The 23,610-nt window shown below is 36.2% G+C and overlaps 2 protein-coding genes across 3 annotated transcripts in view; one reads left to right on the top strand and one right to left on the bottom strand.

Moving 5' to 3' along the window:
* The window catches only part of LOC145978645 (N-acetylated-alpha-linked acidic dipeptidase 2-like), a 211,601-nt gene that overhangs the window by 140,508 nt on the left and 47,483 nt on the right, over nt 1-23,610 (top strand). For both annotated transcript variants that reach the window (XM_083111401.1, XM_083111402.1), the window contains one exon: nt 1,947-2,039. In XM_083111401.1, the coding sequence (XP_082967527.1) occupies nt 1,947-2,039 (93 nt within the window). The remainder of the gene's footprint in view (nt 1-1,946; nt 2,040-23,610) is intronic.
* LOC145978562 (uncharacterized) overlaps nt 5,783-23,610 on the bottom strand; it is a 57,383-nt gene continuing 39,555 nt past the window's right edge. Inside the window, exons 5-8 of the mRNA XM_083111258.1 lie at nt 23,222-23,320; nt 21,069-21,773; nt 9,544-9,643; nt 5,783-6,076 (exon numbers count right to left, since the gene is read on the bottom strand). Of these exons, the coding sequence (XP_082967384.1) occupies nt 23,267-23,320 (54 nt within the window). The 3' untranslated portion in view covers nt 5,783-6,076; nt 9,544-9,643; nt 21,069-21,773; nt 23,222-23,266. The remainder of the gene's footprint in view (nt 6,077-9,543; nt 9,644-21,068; nt 21,774-23,221; nt 23,321-23,610) is intronic.

Consider the following 23,610-nt stretch of genomic DNA (forward strand, 5'->3'; position numbering starts at 1 on the left):
ACATGAAACAAATAGAAGGGAAGAAACACATAGTCCTACATAGACATGAGAAGAAAATGTTACTAATTTCCAATAATACAACATGGTCTTGTGCTGTGAATGATTACTAGTGAAGTAGCATTTCTCCTTCTTTGCTTTTCATTTAGCTCTTTGGGCCCTCCCTTCATTTATCCTCTCTCTCTCTCTCTCTCTCTCTCTCTCTCTCTCTCTCTCTCTCTCTATATATATATATATATATATATATATATATATATATATATATATATTGGATAAAACAAGGAGGGCCAAAAGGGCTAAATAAAAATCAAAGAAGGAGAAAGGAAACACTCACCGGACAGTGGAAAAATTCAACATTTTTGCTAGCTTAGTAGCATCATCGGTCTCTTTCGTCTCACACCGATGATGCTACTAAGCTAGCAAAAATTTTGAATTTTTCCACTGTCTGGTGAATGTTTGCTTTCTCCTTCTTTGATTTATATATGTATATATATAAAATGTTTGTGTTTAGGGCTCCCCCCCTAAAAGAAACCTGGGTATGGGCTTGATATACAATATGATACAATATGTATATGTATAATGCAATATCACATTAATAATGTGGCCGCGGTGGCTCAGTCGGTAACGCGTCTGACTACCATGCTAAAGGTCCCGGGTTCGATCCCCGGCCGGTTCAAATCCGGGAACTTTTCTAACGATGGAAGCGGCCCCGGTGCCCACCCAGCATCGAATAACATGGGAACCTGGGGGAAACCCTAGGGGGTAAAGGCGGTCAGGGGCGTGATGCTGATCACATCACCCCCACTTACGACCGGATCAAGAAAGTGTGGGGCGTTAGCACCAACTAACAAGATAAGAGGGTTCTCATGTCAGCCACAGGCGAAAGACATTTAGAAAAGAAAATGTGAGCAAAGCCATTGAATGAATTTTTATCTTCATAGCCCAGATTTTAACTGTATACAACCTTTTGCAGATACATTTTCCATCTGTAAATAATTAGGTAGCATTATTATTAACCCCTAATGAGAGCATGGGCAAGGGAGAGGGATCGAACGGGTCGGTGGACCCCACTGGAAATTGACATCCTTCATTTAAAAATTCAAGAAAGCCGAAAGTTTGTTACTTTTATCGTTCTCTTATTGTTAAGAACATAAATAAAGTTCATTTAGTTAGTATTCGAACAGAATAATCAAAGTAAAAATGCATCGGATCGAAAACATTGAGTGAAAAATACAGGAACAAGGTTATATTATACCATTTCATCCAAAGAACAAATGGTTCCACAGGTTTCAAAATTCTAATAATGACAGTTGTAGGTGAGAGGTCACACAACAAACTATATGAAAAAAAAATCCCCCTAACATTTAAAGCCTTCTTTTGAACGAGAAGTGCAAAAGTTAATATCAAAATGCATTTCAGATACTAACTGCATAAAATGCAAAAGAAATAATGGAAAATAGTTGTGCTGGTATTTACTGGTTTGGTGGATCAAGTCTCCACATCTATATAATAATAATAATTATTATTATTTCGAATAAAATGTATTTTTGTTAGTTTATAATATTTATTTTTGTATAATAACATTTATAACCATGGTAATAATACTTATTGTTATCCTACTATTCAACTTTTTCCTATTTGCCAGACCCTCCTTGCAAAAATTTCTAGCGACGCCCATGAATGAGAGTATTGAAATGAAAAGGGATTTTTTTTTATTGGTGAGGATTCTGGTATATACTCTCCATGAAAACGTAGATTGATTCAATGACATTTAAGAGAAGTCTGTCTGTATATGTATTACAGCAAAAGCATAGTAACGTCACTTCAAGTTTTAAATTTATTTTCTATTTGTGATGTGCTTCTAGATATTTCATAAACTATAAATTTGTGATTTCATTTCTAGTATTGTTATAAAATAGTGGATATTTAAGATTTTATATTTATTTTAGTGAATTGAAACTTCGAATGGTGAATGATCAAATGATGCAACTTGATAGAAGCTTTCTTCTTCCAACTGGATTGTATGGTAGACCAGAAATAAGGTAATCATTGTCACTTATCAGTTATTTTACCATTCCTTCAGTAGCTAATTGTTTTTTTATAATTCCTGTCTTCCAGAATGAAAATGTGACAATTTTAAATATGTTGTCACAGAATGTAGAAGCAAATTTAATTTCTGTTATGCATGTAATGTATACTTTATGAAATCTTCAAGAGCTTTTATTCTTTCTATGAAGTTTTCAAGTATGCCCTTGCTCTGGATTTTATTAGTTAATCTCATTATATATAAGAAATAATAAAAATAACCCATGGTGCGACAGCCTGTTAAGGCCAGGGCCTACCTACCGACTGGTGGACTCACTCTCAAGATCATCCAACCAGTTATGGGGTGACATGTGGTCAACACGACAAACACCCAGTCGTTGCTGTAGGTTTCCATGACCGGGTTACACTACTCTTTCATAGCTCCCCAATTTACTCACATGGTGGGTGTCCACTGGTCCATACACAGGCCTAAATCTCAGGAGAAAAGTTGTTAGCTTGCTTCCCCCAGGAGACTAGAACCTGCCCCGTAGCCAGAGCCCAAAGCATGATGCCTTATACTACATGGCGACGGTGCAGGACTTTTCCTTTATGTAAAAATATATAAGAAATACTATGTGCAAAAGTTTCATTTACTGCAATGCAGTGACATAGGTGTGCGCAGACCCTCTGATTAAAAGGGGGCGAAAGTTCAGTGTGAGAAAAAAGACCTCATTCCTTATCACGGTTTTATTGTATTGATGGGTACTAAACTTGGGCACATACACTATCTGGCCATTCGTCACCGGACACCTGGAACGAGTACTTTAATCCGGTTTCAGGCGTCCGTCAGTATCCTGTGGGGCCATCTTTCGCAGCAAGTACAGCCGCAACCCTCTGAGGAAGACTGTCCACCAAATTGCGATAGGTTTCGACGGGAATCCTGCTCCATTCCTCTTGCAAAGTGGCGAACAACTCTTTAGTGTTTTTTGGGCAGTGTGGCTTGGCTCTCAACCGGCGCTCCAACTCGTCCCAAAGATGCTCAATCGGGTTGAGATCAGGACTTTGGGCGGGCCAATCAAGTTTTTGCACACCCATATCCTCGAACCACATGTTTATCACACCTGCCGTATGACATGGGGCATTGTCGTGCTGAAACAGATAAGGACCACTACCGAATTGTGCCCACAATGTCGGTAGCGCAGAATTGTCCAGGATCGTTTGGTATGCATCTGCATTCATGTTTCCACGCACTAACACAAGAGGACCAAGACCATACCAGGAGAAGCACGACCACACCATGATGCCACCTGATGGGGTGTCCGGTGACGAATGGCCAGATAGTGTATAGTTAGGGTTACCAGACGTCCTCTTTTACGCAGACATGTCCTCTTTTTCGAGTCCTAAAAATGGTCTGAGTAGGTTTTTATGGAAATGGGGAAATGTCCTTTTGGGGGGGGGGGGGGTGTAATAGACTATTGCTTCAACTTCAAGATTCGTAACAAAATTTAATATTTGTAATTAATTGTTAATATTGTTTTTCTGTTCAATTTCAAAGTAAGGAAATACCATACTCTCAGTTCAAAGCACAAAGATTTTGATTGATTGATTGATTGCATTGGTGTTTTAAGTCCACTTTATGCACAGTAAGGCTAATTGGGACTGAACCTACAGTTTAAAGTGCGATACGAACCACTATGTGACTCCACCAGTATCGAACCCAGGACCCCTGGATTACAAGGAGACGACGCTACCATTGAGCAAGCTCAAAGACAAGAATCTTTTCTTCCAACAAAGAATGAATATAGTTTATGTAGTTCATTATTATGTAACATTCTCCATTCCCGTGTTTTAGGTCCACATATTCTCGTAAGTACTTTGTACAAAAACTCTGAATTTATGTTCTTCTTTTATAGTTAGAGACCAAGTTTCACAACCGAATAATACTATCAACATTGTAAATAACTAGTAGAATCAGGATTGTTAAAAGAACCCATACATTTTAATGGGTTCTATTGGCTTTTATAACAGGACCAGAACTTTTTTTTTCTCACACAATTTAAATTTGGTCCAAGTTGTGTATTGTTTCATTTCAATACGGAACTTGGACTGGATTTAAATTGATCCAGAAAAAAGGTCCCTGGACCGTATTAAAATTAATCTGGAACAAGGGTTCCTGGACTGTATTTAAATTCATCCAGAAAATAGGTTCCTGCAACATATTTAAATTTATCCAGAAAAAAGATTCCTGGACTGAATTGAAATACCTTACAGATAGAAAGGTTCTTTATGGTCCAGAATCTATTTATGCTTGATGATTTTCTCTCCTGGACTGGAATTGAATTTATTTAAAATTCTGCACCCTATTTTTCAGACCTATTTTTATACGCCTGCAAATACGATAATTATAATACAAGGGTTACAGCAAAAGTTATGGCAACATTTTTTTTCGTGAGAATGCGGGACCAGCATGAAAATCCGAAATATACAAATGAAAGGGGGCAGTGTATGGTATTGTGGAATGTATGAACAGTGCAGATCTAGTGTACCAGGTATGGGATAGGGAAGCGAGAAAACCTCCTTAAAGATAGCATCGTGCCACATGTGTTTACAAGTCTGATAGCACAGGAACATTACAGGAACAAAAGAGGTGCATACTACTGTATGACACTGTTCTCCCACAGTTTCCACCAGCTTCCTGTGGCATTTTCTGGCATTTCTTTCCCAAAGAATGGCTATTTTGATACACAATTGCTGTTCATGCCGTGGCATGACGGTTGACTTACCAATGAATTACCACTGCCCTCTGTACAATAACCATTCATCACACTGCCATTTAGTAATGTGACCACATACTGCGGGTTTCATGTTCTCAGGGACATACGATCTCATCATTTAACTTTGAGAAAAAATACAGTTGCCACTACTTTTGCTGTAACCCTCGTATATTTTTTTTACAGTTTTGATTGTTGTCTTAATCTTTCCTACCAGTTTTTCACTGATTCAAGTTACATGTATTTTCATGTATTTTAATACATGTGTGTATTTTCTCGTATTTGCATATATATAAAATAAATGTTGGCGTGAATGAATATTTCATAAAAGGAAGCTTCTTTTTAACAAGTTTGTGACAGTTGGGCACACAACTGAAAGTTGCATGGTGGCATAAAGCATGTTAGTTACACTATTGGACCCCAGGTTTGAATCTTGCCCTGGGCATTGGTATTCTTCATGATTAGACAAAAGTGGCAGAAAAACGAAGTCAAATCAATCAATCAATATATTGCTGTAACTTTACAAACAAGCCATTTAGCCATTTTTGCTTTTATTGCTTTCATGCAAAATCACCTTTTCCTATATATTCCAATAAGTCCAATCATGAATTGAACTGCATACAAACATATAATCATAATCTCTTGTATGGGGAAACTCATATGCATTCTGAAAACTTGTATGTTATGTTCGTAGTATTTACTATTAAAATTATAACTCCATGGCACAACAGCTCTTTGAAAGTCAAGGTCTGCCAAGTGACTATTTGTTGGATAGTTCATGGTCATTTCCATCATAGAATCCCATCACTGCTGTTTACTGACTTTCTAGACCAAGAACTTAACTACTTCTTCTTCTTTTAAAGTAGCCACCAATTGCCCTCATTGTGCTGGGTTAACACCAGAATTTTAGCAAATCCCCATTGGGAGTTAAACCTGGGAACAATTACTGTACGATTGTTTGATATGAATAGTTATATTCAGATGTTTATTGTAATTTATTCAGAAAAAACTACAGAAGTAAAGAGAAAAACACAATCTTTGTTACAACATATGATTTCATTTATTGCACACATTTTTAAAGTAGCATATTTATATGTCAGCTGAATTCTCCTTTGTAACTGACTTCATCTTAAAGTAAACATGCACAACACTGCCTAAAAATAGCTTGCAGTTTTACTTTTTTGTACTTCAAAAACATTGTATCACAGGCAATGAATCAGTCTTCTGTCATATTGTTAGTTAGAAGATACATAGGTAGGGTTAGATTTCTTTTCGCATATGGCCTGAAAAATAAAATAGAAAGTAAATCAATATTTCACAGCACTGATTGACATTACAAGAAATAATATATGTACATATATACTTTGGTGTATTTTATGGGTTGACCTCCATGGCCAAGTGGATACCATAGTATGCTGCAATGATAGGGGTCCCAGGTTCGAATGCTGGCCTAATCATGGGTGATCTTTATGAGTGTCCCTTCATCAATTTCATCATATCTTTACTCATCATCTTCTTCAGGATTAGCCAAAGGTAGCATGAAAGCAAAAGTAAAATAAATCAAATCAATCATTTATTGATATGACTTCGTTGGAATTAAGATTTTAGCAATGCTGATCAATAACCTATTTGGCATAATATGCATGCACGTAACACATATCTGTGTTATAAATGTTAAAATTTTGTTGTGAAAAAGGGGGTGGGGTGACAAGGACGATGAAAACCCGAGGTTTGCATTCCCTCTAATAAATCACACCCTGATAGAAATGATCCCAAGCAATCAGAACCATTGTTCAACCACAGCTTTTATGTGAGAAAGGTTGGATTTATGTTGGTTGACTAATTGAAGTTGGTTGTTACATTGTCCTAGCAGTTGTTTCCAACAGTTGTGCAACCCCGGAAAAGTGAGTCAAAATCAGTTTTAAAAACACTTTATCCTGTTAAGACCATGTTAAAGAGTATGGTGTAATTTCTAGAAGGTCAAATATGTAAATAACACATAGCAGTGTTTCTTTCCAAACATTTCAGTCACAGCACATACTGAAAATATAATTATTTTGTTAATAAAAGTAGAAGATATTCACAATTGGGAGTTACTTGCCAGTCTTTTGTCAGCTGAAATGAATGAATAATATTTCTGTATTGTGAAATGCTTATGGTTTTTTTCTGTTTCACTGTAGCAGAGCAATACAGATGCCCTTGTGAAAGTGGTTCATTATCCCTATAAGATAATCACTGTTATGCACAAATGTGAGAGCTAAGTAAACTCTGCGGAAAGTGTTGTGTGCTACCACTTGAGGGTACCTTGAAAGCAGTGATATCATATATACAGTGGCGGCTGCTTAATACGTGCTACCGTGCTATAGCATGTTGCTAAATTTGTTAAAATGAAAAGAAGAAAGAAGAAAATCTCACAAATGCAAGAAGTTTAATGAAGCCATAAAGTGAAATGAAACTTCTCATGTTAAAAGCCTCAACATTTAACAGCGGCACCACTTATTTCCCTCGTGCTGTTGGGGCTATAAGGAATAGCATACAGTGCTAAAATCTCAACAGCACGTTATCACCCCTTTTTCATCACTCTGCGCATGAATACTGTACACCCCCACTCCTCGATTCGTACGGGGGATAGGGTCTCGGCTCGAGTAAAATCGTCTGCTAGCGTGCTACAGGAAAACTCAGCACGGTAAGTGTGCCATCTCAGGATAAGAAGAAAGTCTACGACAACCTATTGCCTCTGTCAGAACAACGTTTATCAATGTCATTTTGAAACGTTCTGTACGTTATCAGTGTATACTTATGTAATGTTTGTAACATGTCGTATACATTAGCAGCAGCTGCAAAAAGTTGGAACGTGAATTGACACTACCCCTTAGCCTTTTATCTATTTCGGTGGTAAGTTGTAAAGATAGCAACTGTGAAACTGTAGTCTCTGCCTTTCTTGCTTCCAAAAGTGGATTCTGCTATGTAATTTATGTTTAGGAAATTTTAATTTTATATTTTATCTAAATTACCTGTTTTTAAATGCTAGAAATATATTTCCTTATGTTTATGTAGCACTTCAATCGTCCAGAAACAAACTTTTCCCCCGACTTCCAGACCCGAAAATTTTCCGCACGGTTCATTGTGTTAAAATCGTGTGGCGTGTGAAGTGGTGGTCATTGTTGTGAAGGATTAGCTTTTTGTTGTTGTTAGAAGTGAAAGTGAGTGTGTGTTAGTGTACGATGAATTCGGTGGATTCTTTGTTGCAGCGACCTTTCTCTTCAAGAACACTTGAAGAAAAGTTGGAAATAAAAGTGCTAGGATGGTCGTTGCCAGATTTGGATCTATTGCAAAATGCAAAAGGAGGTGAGAACGCTACATATAAAAGGGGATGTAATAGAAAACTGTACAATAGTGAACCATGGTTTTGTGGGTGTCAAATTTGAAATGCATTATTCTGTTTTCCTTGCATGCTTTTTGGAAGTAATGATTCGTGGTCTAAAGGAGGGGTAAAAGATCTAGGACATTTAAGTGAATATATGAGAAAGCATAGTGAAAGCAAAAAGCACATGAATAATGAGTTAAATTTTGTCTCTCTCGGAACTGTCAACATAGCAATGCAGTTAAGCCACGCTTATCTAGAATCGCATAGTGAACAAGTTGAAAAAAAATCGATACGTCTTGTCAAAAATCATAGACTGCATCAAGTTCTGTGGAGCTTTTGAGTTGGCCCTGCGTGGCCACGATGAAACAGATTCCTCCGCAAACCCTGGGGCATTTTTATGGCTCGTTAATTTTGTCAGCAGTTTAGACAATGCTGTTAAAGAACATCTTGACAACAGCACTGTATTTAAAGGCACTCGATCTCGCCATCGAAGTTCCAGGTTGGAGTCTCGGCCTGGGTATGGGTATTGTTTGTAATACTTTGTAATAATGAAATTAATGAAGGGGCAGGTGGGGGTGGGGTTGGTGGGGAGTAGGGGGTCATTATAAGTACATGAAAAACAGCATCAGTTGTAGCACCCATCCTTGAAAAGTCATGAGTCGCCGCTGCATATATATGAGAAAGTGTGCAAATTTATGTTTTACAGAAACCATTTGTATTAAGCTGCGGTCTGCATTTACAGTGGTTAGTGAACTTTTATGTATCATAAACAGAATGAAACAATGCTTACTCTGATACTCATTAATAGTTACACAATTAAAATGAATAAAAACTAGATCTCTGAAGATGTAGCTGCTTTCCAGACCATGACTGTGAAGCAAATAAATATCAGATACCTTTATTACATTTAATTTTTATTGTATGTATTCTGAAGCGTGAATCATAAGGTTCCTGTCAAGACCAAAAAAAGGTTCTCAGTGCACAGTACACAGTCATCATTTTAGAGAATCAATGAAATGATAGTTCACAAAATATGCAGCTAGACCAACATTAATTTTCATTATATTGCCTCAGCATTAATTCTCAGTACATTGGTACAATGTAAAAACCACCTATTGGCCCCACATTTCCACTAAGGTCAAAATCACCATTGTCTAATGGTATTTTCTTATATACTTTGTACTTTAGTACGGTTAGCCTAACGTTGGGTGAACCACATTTGGTTACTTGGGGTATATCAAATTCTAACAGCATAGTTTAGAAATGTATGAATCTATTGCCTAGAAAATTGCAGAAAATACCATACATTTGGAAATACCAGACTGTTAATAAATCTATTTGAAACAATGTAAGAATTCTACTCATATTACAAGCTTTTGTTACCTTCATACAAGCCTTCCTATTCTCTGGAATCTGCTGGAAACAGTATACAATACACGCCACTTTTTCATCTAGTTCAAGAGGCATCAACAGTATCATGAACCTACAAATAAATAATAATAAATGACCTGGTAAAAAACATTTATCTTGTAAAATATGCAACGAGGTACTACTAATGCACATACAAGAGGAAAGTTTGGGAAATATTAAAAATCCCTAAACAGCATAATTTTCTCACATATCTATTCAGTGCTACTTTTTCCACCACACTATGCTAAACCTTGTCTACCAAGGGAAAGTAAATTGTCCTTGCTCCTCCCTCCCAAGTTTTGGCATCTTGCCCCCAGTTTTGGAACCTAATCGATGCCATTGTATCTATTGCATAATTGGTTGAATATTTGTCTGATTTCATGGACAAAATATTATACCTTTGAAATTTGCTTTACACAAACAAGCAGACATCTTAGAAGTCTTAACACAGTCATGGGTGCATTTCTATTTGCAAAAGAATTTTTATGAAATTAGGTGTTTTATATCAATACATTTCCATGTGAAATATCAGTCCTTGTTTTTCTGATAGCATGCAATGAATAGCCTAATATCTAACAAATATAAATATTCACAGTTTGATTTTAAAGAAATTAAAAATTATGGCTAAAAAGGAAAGAAATGCAAACTAATGATAAGTACATAGTATATAATATAGTATTAAAATGAAACAAGGAAGAAATGAAAAATATACAGAAATTGTGCTATATGGGAACTATGAAACAAGAGATGGGAGGAGAGAGATTATAATAACAACAAGAGAAGCTAAGAAAATAATTATTTTTCAAGTAACATAAACATGGAAGTAAGATAGAGAAGACAAATCTGGAATGAAATATGCTATGTGCCTCTAAGACATTATTAGTCACCATGGGGAAAAACATAATCTCAGTAATGTGTTTATAACCCAAGTAACCAATGTTGGGCCAACCGTACTGAACGTGGTTGGCCCAATGTAAAAACATACCATTGGGCAATGGTAATTTTGGCCGTGGTTTCAACGTTGGGTCAACATGTGGTTTTTACGTTGGGCCAATGTATGTTTTTACATAGGCCCAACGAACTGAAAACTAAAGAATAGATAGGTTTGTGTTCTGATATATACATAATTTATTATGAGGCCAAATGTAAACAATAGTACAAGTTGTTTATGAAAATAAAAAAAAAATACACAGCACTTTCTCAGTCACATGGTATCATTGTTTTCAAGGCACCATACCTAGCAAGTGGTAGCTCAAAAACCTTCTAGGGTTTACTTAGTTTTCCATCTTTCATATAATTTAGTCTGCACATAACATTGTTTAACCACCTTCACAATAATACCTCTAAGAATGTCCTTGTTCTACTATAGCAAAAGAGACAAACAATAAGCAATTCCCAACACAGTTTTCATCCCTGGCGGCAGACAAAGGACTGGTGAGTGACTGCAAGTTAAAAATAGCTTCTACTTTCATTAAAAAATATATTATATTTCCAGTATGTGCTGTGACTGAAATATTCGAAAAGAAACACTGTTACATGTAATTTATTTTACACTCTAGAATTTTCAGCATTCTCCTCAAAGTTGTCTTAGCATGAAAAAGTTGTTATTAAAACTGATTTTGACTCACTTTTCCATGGTTGGGCAAACGTTGGCAACAACCATTGGCCCAACGTAAGACCAACGTCAAATTTGGCAACCAATGTAAAGCCAACCATTCCCACGTAAAAACTGACTTTGGGCCAACGGTGGTGATTACTTGGGAAAGAACTATCTGATGACTTTTATGAGAATAATATTGAAAGAGAAGATGAAAAGTTCTTGGTGGAAATGGGAGAAGATCAATAAAGAAGTGAAATTGAACTGGACAATGAACACACATACACTAAGAAGAAGAGGGCTGGCATTATTTGTGACTTTCAATAGCATAAGAGAGCATAAATTTCAAGAACATGCCTGTCTGATTAGCTGTTATGAATGCCTGCTGCGGTACATAGGAAAGGCAACCTGACACGTGACCAATCACATTGCATACTTCCCCCAGTGATGCAACAGCCTAGGTGAAAGGGTTCATACCAGAAACTACAGAAGCTCTGGTATAGTAAACCAGAAGAGCCAATGGATTACAATTAGAAAAATAAAGTGTAAATTCAATAAAACAGATAAAATAGAAGAGATGAAATATATTCAAAGGGGACCTGGGAACCTGGAATATGATGAAGTTCAAATCAATATGACTGATACACCATAGCCTAAAAACAGAGTGAGTTGATGAGTCTTTTGGAAGACATATGTTTGTAAAATAAAGAGTTAAGAAGAGAATTAATGAATATGTAAGTTAGAAAGGTAGAGCACTTATAAATATCAGATATATGACATCATAGACACCTTTCGTTTCAAATTATTGGGTGGAACAATTTATTTTGATTTTAGGGGGGCTCCCACAGTAAATACTATTTAAACAATTTGGTTGACCTAAATTGTTATCGCTATTGCTTTTATCCATATAACTTATTATTAATAAACAATATCTATAGAGCGACCAGAAATAAAAGAACTTTCTGTCAAAATACTTCCTGCACCTTCCCCTCCATCGGTTCAACTCTTGTCATAAGGAAGCATGCTCCATTCTGCACCTCCCCTCCTTTCCATGCAGGAGTACGATGCACAGGAGTCACGGGTCTGTGCAGGTTCTTTTGCACATTGTTCCACTACATCATTGTTGAATTTTTTATTTAACATTAATTTTCTTACTTTTATGTTAATCGAGACGAAGAGGATGAATTATAATTATGTGCGTAGGTGAACAAGTAAGTTGAAGCCAGGGGTGCCCATCCCCCCAAGGCCAATGGTGCAACCCCCACCACTCCAAAGCCAAGCATTCCCCCCAAAGTTTATGTCAAAATCCCCATAAAGTATTTAGTTACGACAGTGTTTTTGAACACTTCACTTGATACTCCCTGTCCTGAGTTATTCCTTTTCTTTACCTAACTAGTCACTATTACATCAAATACTGTGTAGTGCAAAGTAAAGACTCGATTATCTGGTTTGCATCTAGTAGGAACAAGGTTTACCATTAATCAGGGGATAAGAGATGAATTGACACATCAAGGTACATGGTATGGATATAAAGATAACTCTTAACATATTTAATGTCATAAAATGCATTATGATTTTTAATCTGTTTAAATTTATATGAAATAACAATGTGCGAGTTCTGTTAAGAGAAAATATGCTGCATGTTTGGAAATAGAATAGGTAATTATAATTTTATGAATTTTAGTAAAGACATATTGACTTTTTACTATTTATTTCTCGTGGTCATTCATTAAAAGATGTATATGAACAAAATGTACAATTGTTTTCCTAGTAAGAACTAAAAACTTATTGAACCACAGCTTACACAGTACATTTTTATGACGACAAGAAATCTTAAGTTCTCAGAGAATCACGTAAATGGTGAGCCATACTCCTTTTGGTTTGTTTTTTAAATACTCATTGAAAAATATTATCAGAAGTAGAACATATGTGCTGTTTTCAAATTAATGTTTATTTACAAGACAGCATTGATACAGAAACAAACTTTAGTATGGAGATCTTAAAAGAAGCTTATGTCTCTGAATACTGGACCTTGCGAATTTATCTATAATTTCATCATTTGGAATTTGTGCAAGAATGTCACTCTCACTACACAAAACAAGCAAACTTGACAATAATGAATCCCCCAAACTGGAACGCAACCTACTTTTAATAACCTTTAATCGAACATCACCCCAAGATCGTGGATGCATTACCTCCCGAAAATCGTTCATCATAATCCCCCCCAAATAGTTTGGATGAATAAGTAATAATTAATGTTTATTTGAATACAATACCATGTTAAACTGTCCATATATTTTTAATGGTTCAGTTTTTGAAATAACTGAAAGCTAGCACATTGATTGGTTAAGTGTGATAAGTTAAATTATATACATATGCATTTAAGCAGTGTTTGTGAATGGAGAATAAGATTTGGGCAATTCCACGGAAATTTCAACCTCCAGTCCAAAAACTGAATAGCTTTGTACATAAAAATGAAGATGATATTATACAAGAGTTATACTTGTAGTTAATGGAACATGCCGTTGTTTCATTAAAAACAATACGGCAGGTGGTTAGAAACAGTATTTTTCAAGATGGCTGCAATATACATGGCATGATATGTTCATTACGTATTTTAACGATTCATGAACTCACTGTATATGCCAAGAAGGAACTAATAGGAATAGTATGGTAAGATTAATGTGCCCTAGATGAACATATTGGTGTATTTCACTACGTTATTGTGTGTGTGTAAACTGAGATATACACGTCTTTTAATACATAAGATAAAATGGTAATTCCGTCACAATTTTTCAGATTTTTTCGCATAAAAACGTGGGTTAATGATACACGGATGTAAAACTTTTCCTGCAAAGGTACGTTTTGGTACTACTCACATGTGTAACACTTACATGTGCAGCAATGTTCATGGAATGGCTGTACATCACTGTGACAGAATTACCAGACGTGTGTGATGGAATTACCAGTGATACCTGGGAATTGCTCCAAGTGATATTTGTGAGGTATCATAATGTTAGCTTGTTACGTATCTACATATTGCTAACTCATTTTCAGTTTAATCTGTAATGTTTCTGAAGTATAATGGCTAAGACAGCAGATTAATGTCAATGCAGAAGTAGGCAGAGAAGGAAGAAAATTATTATGATCAAATTAAATGGAATGGCCATGACGGATGCGATTGAAGAGGCAGCATGTGAATTCACAACTGATAAGATTAAGGGAACATAACCGAATGGCAGAAAGGTGCTATGGACACTCCAAGCAGCAATAGAGACCATCAAGGAGGCTCTTCAATGCTATCTCTCCATACAATTTGCTGTCACTTATTTTTGGAGTTGCTTTTTGCAGGAAGTATTTTCATTGTATCCTGCAATCCAAGGTGTTAAATTCTTCTCAGGTAGCCACTTCAACCAAAGGTACCTGTTTGAAAATATATAATAGTATTCTCAGAAACATTATTTAGCTTGACTCTCATGGAATAGATTTTCTTTGCCAGTTGCTTGAAGGAGATCATTTAACACATCTTGACCAAGAACCCAACAAACAGTATTGTCTGTTTTTGAACAGTGTGTTCGATATGTTTTTGATAGTCCAGTAAATGGAACTTAGACCTATCAAAACAATTATGCCAACATAGTTTCCAAATATGTAGATTTCGTTTTAAAAAATTAAGAATTTTATTTTAATTTTTGATTCTCGCTCACCTGATATTAAATATCTTGCCATATTGTTATTGCATTTTTCGGAAGACCAACACTGTATTACAGTTCAATCATTAAAATCAATTTTCAGTTGGACTGCATCATATTATTTTGAAAACAACTCAATTAAATACCCCGATGGCGTAGGGGTATGGTCAGCTTTTTGTAATCAAGGGGTCCCAGGTTTGATACCCGATGGAGGCACACAGTAGTTCAGATCGCAATTTAAACTTTAGGTCCAGTCCCGATTAGCCTTATTGTGCATAAAGTGCACTTTTTAAAACACTAACTCAATCAAACAATCAATGACAATTACGTGTGTATAGCGTATTTTGACAAATGGTAATTCCATCACGGTAATTCCGTCACACACTATTTGGGATAAAAATAAGTATCAGAATACAGAAACAATTTCAGTTGTCATGTCCTGGCATGATGAGCATGCTTTGAACTATTTCTACCAATATTAATATTTCAGACAAAAGTTCACAATTCACAGAAATTGGAAAATGTCATTATGCACCTGCAAAGAAGGTTTACATGAAGGTAATTCCGTCCCACAGATTTTAAACACAATTATCTGCCTAGTACATCCAAATAATTTACATTTTTTTGCAAGCTTGAAGTTGTACTACATTGTGTCAATACATATAGCACAACAAGTCACATATTGTACTATATATGTAATCGTATGAGGGAAATTTGTAATTACTTAACTTTCCAAAAGGTAATTCCGTCACACATGGAATTACCCATTTATGAGATTTATAAAACCCACAATTTGAGTATTTAACAGAAATTGTTACACAACTTAAGATAGAAAATTCAAGTTGGGCAAACCAAATGATATGCTGCAGCCGTGTGACCCATTCAATCATTGTTTCACGAGAGTTACAGAACCTTAGCTAGAAATTCATAAGCTAATACGGTTCCTCTTTCAAAGAACTCGCCCCCTCTGCTGGGGTAAATATAATTATTTTAGTAATCCATAGCAATAATTACATGGATTCTGTGCAAATGTCACTTGTTAAAGTAAAATTGTCCTGCGACGAGATGTTAGAAATGCGAAGGAATTTGATATTATTTATTTTTATTTTTCTGTTTTATCGGGTAACGTGCAAGGTGTTACTGTATGAAGTACACTTAGTACAATTATTACAGAATACAGGGAATCAATACTACAATAATATGGCTAATAGAAGTACATTATCCAAATGATACACCTGCTTTAAATTAAGCAGAATACCAACACTATAAGCATTATATGTTAAGAAGTGATGTTATGTAGCTATAATATATAGTATAAAACTTTAGTAAAATGCGAAACACGCATTTCCGTAACACAATATTGCGAGCGAAGCAAGCAAGAAAATTTTTATAACCATTTCTGTGCAGTCTTTCAAGAATATTAATATAATGGGATGTCAATACTTTCATATGACCCCGTGATATTTACTCTTTTCCAGCTTCTCTTTTCGCACGTTCGGTGCCAGAAACGTATGGATATCATATCGCTAAATATAATATTCAAACTCTCCACCACTACAGAAATCCATAAGATTTAACACTTTATCAAGAGCTTCATATCTCCCCTTAAACTTAATACTCAATCCTCCCACCAAAATTTCCGTGCAAATTTTAGACTTACTGTTTATGTTGAAGAGTGGATATCGCCTCCTCCAAAACAAATAATTCTCAGTCACCAGAATTTTTGCGACAGTCTAGACAATAGTAATATACAAGAATTGGATACCCCCTCAATTTAAAGCTCCATCCCCCCTAACTAAAATACCCTCTATAATCTAAGACTTAACACTGATATACAAGAGACTGATATTGCCCCCCCCCCCAACGTTTAATTCTCAATCCCGCCCCCAGAATCCACATATCAATATGTAAGAGTTGGATATTTCCTTCCACCCCCCTCCCGATAATACATATTACCCTTTACATTTCCCTTGGAAGTCTACAAATTTGCTATTTATAAAGCAACATTGGTAACTTGTGTCAAATTTCCATCATAAAAATTCCCCCTTCAAATTGGGTGGAAGCAATGGGCATCCAGAAACCTGCCTGTGAGTATTTTCTTTTCTTCATCTAATGGATTAAATATGGTGCATTTAAGGTGTAAAATTTTTAGATAAATTTTAGAAAAAATATAAATGTTGAATTTTATGTTATTTGAGAGGGACCCCCTTGTGGGCACCCTTGGTTGAAACATACTGAACATGATCAACATCAAAAATAGTGTTTGAATATTAACCAAATTAAAGTGTATTGAATTTTCTTTAATTAACGTGGGTTTTCTGCCACTTGATTGGTCTGATATTGACGACCAAGAATTAGAGTTATCATCTTGCCTAATTGCTATGCGTTTTTATTTCATATTTATGCATGGTATGCTAGCCTTAAAAATCTCATTGAAAAAGAAACTCCAGTCAATAAAAACAACACTTCAAATATAATTTTCAGAAGCAAACCAATATAAAAAATTATATAACACTTTCAGTTAATAAATTGACACTGCAAAGGGGCTCTAGGTCAGGCACTAATTTTGCATGGGTGATGAAGATTCAGAGTTATTCATCAGCGGAAAAGAAAAAAATTAAAGGTACTGGTAATTGTTTAAATGCAGTACACACACTTACGCAGAACTTATGACTAAACAACAAAAAATAAAGTAAAAATATAGGTTGCATTGATTTTTTTTAAAAAAAATTGGCTTTGCTGTTAAACAATAGGTTTTTTTTTTTTAATCACTTTGAAAGAACTGGCAACTATCTGCAGGGTCAGATTAACCAAAAGGAAGCTGTGAAGGGCCTCCACCAAAAAAATCTTTTAACCAGCTGTCTATGCTTGTGAAAATTACATAAGAAGTTATATTTTAAAAATTAAAAAAAACTTCAATATTGTCGTATGTCTACACTGTTCTGGATTCAATTGTTGCACAGCTCTCAGTCGATCTGTTTGTAGATATCTGAAGCTCAGTATACGAGGGCAATTCGGAAAAAAACCCTCCGTTTGGTTATCAATGACACACATTCGTAGATACAGAACTTGTATTATATACATTTGAAACTTGCAACATGACATTACTTTTCAACATAATCACCATTCAAATTGAGGCACTTGTCATAACGTTTTACAAGGTTTGAAATTCCTTCTGCAAAAAAATCTGCCGCCTGGGAATGAAGCCACCTGCTAACAGCATCGTGAAGCACATTGTCATTGTTGAAGTGGTGCGATGCAAGCCACTGTTTCATGTGCCTGAAGAGGTGGTAGTACCCCAACTTTTCTGTCACCACCTCGTACAAAACAGTCCGAGAAAGTTGGGGAAAGTGCAGAGAAAGTTCCGATATCGTGAACCGACGGGTTTCACGGACAGTTTTGTCAATTTCCTCCATGACTTCGTTGCTGACTACAGATGGGCGCCCACTTCTTGCCGCATCGTGCACGTCGGTTCGTCCATCTTTAAACATGAGACACCATTCACATACGACACTGTCACTCAACACGTTTGGTCCGTAAACATCACACAGTTCACAATGAATCGCAGCCGCCGAAAGATTTTTCGCACACAGAAATCGAATTACGGCACGCACTTCACATTTGGCGGACTTTGCTATTGGAACATTCATTTTCAATTGTTGTAACGGACGAGTGAACTGCAACACAACCTTCTCCTTCCACTGCTCACTGTCTACTGGACTACTGCACATACTGCCACAGGACTGACGTCGCTCTTCCCGGACATTTCTCGTGCATGCGCAAACGGAGGTTTTTTTTCCGAATTGCCCTCGTACTTTATGCCATGGATTGATTTGGATGTGGTTTGGAAATCAGGAAGGCACACTTATTCAAACAATCAATTCTCAGATACGATTAAGATAATAAATAATCCTACGAAGTACATAACTTTCTTTCGTTAATAACATTGTTTTAGAACTGTGAGTTTTTCTAGGGAAAAAAATTGTGGAGATACTAGCGCTCTTTCTTGGTGCATAAGTGAACTATGGGACACCGAACTTTAAGCAGCACTTTGTGAACCGCACTAACATAAGCTAACGGACGGCGGAATGAGTTGATTGTTTCCTTTTGGCTAAATAAACTAGCAGAGCTAGTACCATGTTGTGCACACTCTTTGAATCGGGTAGGGAAAGCAGCAGCTAATGCATGTCCTACAGCTGTTCATTTCTTTGATTTTGTACAAAGGCTTTATGTGTTCTTCACAGCATCATCTCACTATTATCAAACATTGGATAAGTTAAGACAAGCAGAAGGGAAATACTATGTTCCCAAGAGTTTAAGTGAGACTCTGTGGGCATATAGAGCAGATACCACAAAAGCCATAGTCCAAGGTTACAAAAATTTTTAGGAAGCTCTTGTCGAAATATGCAATGGCAAAGAAGAGAAGGGTATTGTAAGAAGTGAAGCGAATGAGCTCTCACGGCAGATGTCATCCCTGGAAATAGCATTGTTAGCCGTCTTCTGGAATGATTTTGATGCTATGAGCAAAACACTCCAGTATCCATGGTGAGTTCTTCAGCCTGTCATTGACATTTTGAGATCTTTAAAGAAGTTCGTAGAATCAAAAAGGAACTCGTTTCTGAATATAAGGGGATAGCCAGAAGAAGTGGCACAGAAGAGTACAATAATGAACACTCACGTCAGCGGGTGAGAAATGTCTGACTGAATCCTCTTGACTATCAAAATGAACCTCAAATCCACCTCTCGCCTAGTGAACATTTCAGAGTGGAAAGGTTTCTACCAGTGATTGATCAAATCACCTCATCACTCGCAGACAGGATTTTTCCCTATGAAACTGTCACAAAGAGGTTCAGTATTCTAAATGAACTTGCAGGAGCAACTCCATCACAAATTACATCTGTAGCTCATGAGCATCTACGAGGAGGATCTCAAACCCTCGCTAGAGAATGAGCTGATACAGTTTGCACACCTAGTAAGCAGTAGCAATGTCAAACATCAGGAAGACATCCCAATGGAACTGTCTATGTCTACTATTGTACGTAAGGATCCGTTCCGCAGTACATTTCCCATTGTCGAAATTTTATTTAGAATTTATTTGGTCTTAATGGAACCAACTGCAGTGAAGAAAGATCTTTCTCAAAAATGAAATTAATGAAGAACAGACTTTGTGCTGCTATGGGACAGGATCGCTTATCCAATCTTTGTTTATTAAACATTGAACATGAACTTCTTCGTGAATTGGACTTTAATGATATAGTAGATGAATTTTCAGCGAAAAAGGCAAGAAAAGTGTGTATGCTATAAGACTTTGGGAATTTTCTTGAAGAAAGTGTAGTTACTACAATTTCAACAATGAACCTGTCGGTAATTGTCCAGTAGATGGACCGTGCATATGTAGTGACATGTTTACTCTTAATTGTAAATAATATCATTTATAATAAATTATGTACGTAAGTACAGTCTACTGCTCAGTTCTCTGTTTCCGTCTGAACCCCTTTAGTATTTACCATATATTGTAGTTATGGTGTTCACTCCTCATAATATACTGTAGACATTTAAACGCAAAATTTTACTGCTGCTATAGCGATACAATTTTCGTCCTGTAACTTTATTTTACTGCGCTATTCTCCCTGCAAACCTATCTGTGATATGTTCGATTGTGAATGACTACTGATTCTAAAATCTTGTCTACCATTTCAACTGCTGAAAATTGGTGGTTAACATATTGAGCTAATAAAGATCCTAGTAAAAAATATATTAAAAAAATGGGGGGCCCCCACCAAACATTTTGCCCAGGGGACTCCACAAATCTTGATATGGCCCTGACTATCTGAATTGTTTTGTTTGCTGTAGTTTAGTTGATATTGAGCATACTCCTGCATCTTTGCATAAGAATTTCGAAAGAAAGACTCAAATCTTTACAAATTCAAAAAACTATGTGCTTGCTAGCTCTGTGTTTTCTAGCCAAAACAACTGCTACTAGACTGATCTACATTCAAAAATTATTGCCTACCAACAAATGAAGCCTGCAGGAACATATATGTCTCCCACCTTGTCCCCTGTCTTTAAATTGTTGAGGAGGATGTACCCATCCCCTTCTCCTACTTATGATGCCCATGCATGGCATCCATTACATTCTGCATAGCATAATCAAAACAAACAAATATATAGTTAAATATGGTACATGCAATAAATGAACTCATACTTACTTGCTTCCTGTAGTGAAGAAATGATTTCCAGTCTTTGACAGAATGCAATAATATTCCATAATTCCAGTCTTATTCTTTAAGAAATCATTGTCTCGGAAAAAGTATATACATTTAATACTGCAGAGGATCACAAGCACCTCAATTGATCCACTGAAGATATATACTTGCTTTTGGCACTGGATATTCACTATAAAACAATAACACTACTTTTGAAATAATGAACTGTTATTCTGTTTTCGTGCAGTGTAAAAATATCTTCTCTCTTCAACCACATCAAAAATTTACACAATTGCACACAACTCTTGAAGACACACCATTTTGAGATTCCAGCAGTGTAACACATATTCAAATATTTTGTTGAAACATTTCACATTTAGAATAGAAAAATGCTTTGAATGTGAAAAGCTCATATTGCATATATTGCACAAGACATTTAAAGCTATATTGGTGTCTTTTTCACATAAATGGTATATTAGTACTTTTGTCACATGTTTAAAATTGTCAACTATCTCCCATTTTCATTCTTCATATATAATACTTGCACATACACATATCTTCAACACTGCTTTCTTGTCGAAGTATCTGTAAACTTTGCATTCCAAAAATCCTGTAACCTTATTAAAACAATATCAGACACTTTACGTAATTTGTCTCCAGTTGTATAGGTATTTCTTTCAAAGTTGGTTGATTTTCCTCGTGTATAGTCTGAAATGAGAAGTAAGGAATTATTACCTAGTTTTCCAAATGATTGATTAATGTTGTGTAGAACAAAATGCAAGTGTATTATCTAAACAGAGGACAACCTTATGTACTGTGTTGTATAATAATGAGATCCATATGTTTTGAATATTTAACATTTCTGCTTGCTCGTATAACTTTTAGAGAAGTATTATCCATGCTTAATTGACCTTACAAGAAATCAATTACACAGCTATGCGAGCAATGCACAGAACAGAATGCAATGTTATTTCAAACCAAAGAATGTTTGTCTTAAAATGCAATATGGCGTAGACTTAGAATATTTAAAAAATGAAAGTATGAAACAGGACCATGTGGCCACGGTGGCCGCCGTGGCTCAGTCGGTAACGCGTCTGACTACCATGCTAAAGGTCCTGGGTTCGATCCCTGGCCGGTTCAAATCCGGGAACTTTTCTAACGATGGAAGCGGCCCCGGCGTCCTCCCAGCGTCGAATAACATGGGTACCTGGGGGAAACCCTGGGGGGTAAAGGCGGTCAGGGGCGTGATGCTGATCACATCACCTCCACTCACGACCGGATCAAGAAAGTGTGGGGCGTTACCCCCACACCCCCTATACGCCTTCATGGCGTGGTGCTAAGCACAGGGGAGCACTTTACTTTATGAAACAGGAAGAAACATCACTATATCTACTGGTGCTCTTTACATTGAGTATATGTGGCTGACGCCATGAAATGTTCAAAATGTATTATTGCCCGCAGAGTGAGTGTTTTCTATTTATTTCTTATTTCTCTCTCTCTCTCTCTCTCTCTCTCTCTCTCTCTCAATTTTAAGAGTAGTTGAAAATTAAATGATTCATTAGTTTCAATTACATGCCAGGTTTTTCATATGGTAAAATTGGTATCAGTCTCCCCTGGCAAATGCAGAAGGGGACTGATGGCACTACAGACCCCTACAAAATCTTGAGAAAATAAATATTTTCGAATAAAATCAGTGATGAACTTGGGGTAAATACAAAAAAGAAAAAAAAGAAAACTTAAAATTACTTTATTGCCACTTTTCAAACTAGAAAGTTCTAAATTTATCAAATATTTTATTATGTATACTGTCCCCATAGAATAAAGCACTGTCCACCTTTACAATTCCAGTTCCTCCGCCCCCCCCCCCACCCAAATCTTGCCATGCCAGTGGCAGTCTCACATTTCACGTGAGGGGTGAATAGTTGAATACTTGGCGAGAAGCTTTGCATTTCTGAAGCACTTTGAGGGCAATTGACAGCTTGAAATATTTGAAGTTCTCTGCCCATAAGGCCAGATGACAGTGGTGATGAGGCAGTCGTATTTCATCAAGATTCTGTGACTGGTCTCCCCACCCCCTCCCCAACAACAACAAAAAAAAGGATTTTTACAGTAAAGAAGATACATATCATGCTTAAGTAGAAGTTGTATTTATTTACCTTATTTGAAACTTTCACTATCACTGGAAACTGCTAAAACATTACTCAAGCATCACTATTTTCAGATTCGGCATCAGATTCATGAATGGAAAGATCAAGCTGTAAAGAAACACATTAGTAAACCATACCTAAGCAATTGCTAAAGAAATGTTTCACAACTACATGAAATATTATTTGACCATTACCACATGTAGGGGGGAGGAATTGAGAATTCAATCCAATGAGACATTTAATGCAGAGTGAGTTCATGAATATAGGCAGAAGCACCACGATCTGAAAGCTAAGGGTGCATATGGGGTGCAGGGTTTACAAAAAGGAGTGCAGTTTCTATTTAATCTAAAAAAAGAAAATCATGATTTATATGCACTAATTTACCCATTAAATATTAT

The sequence above is a fragment of the Lepisma saccharinum genome, chromosome 25, assembly GCF_977018435.1.
Source record: "Lepisma saccharinum chromosome 25, izLepSacc3.1, whole genome shotgun sequence".
Lineage (NCBI taxonomy): Eukaryota > Metazoa > Arthropoda > Insecta > Zygentoma > Lepismatidae > Lepisma > Lepisma saccharinum.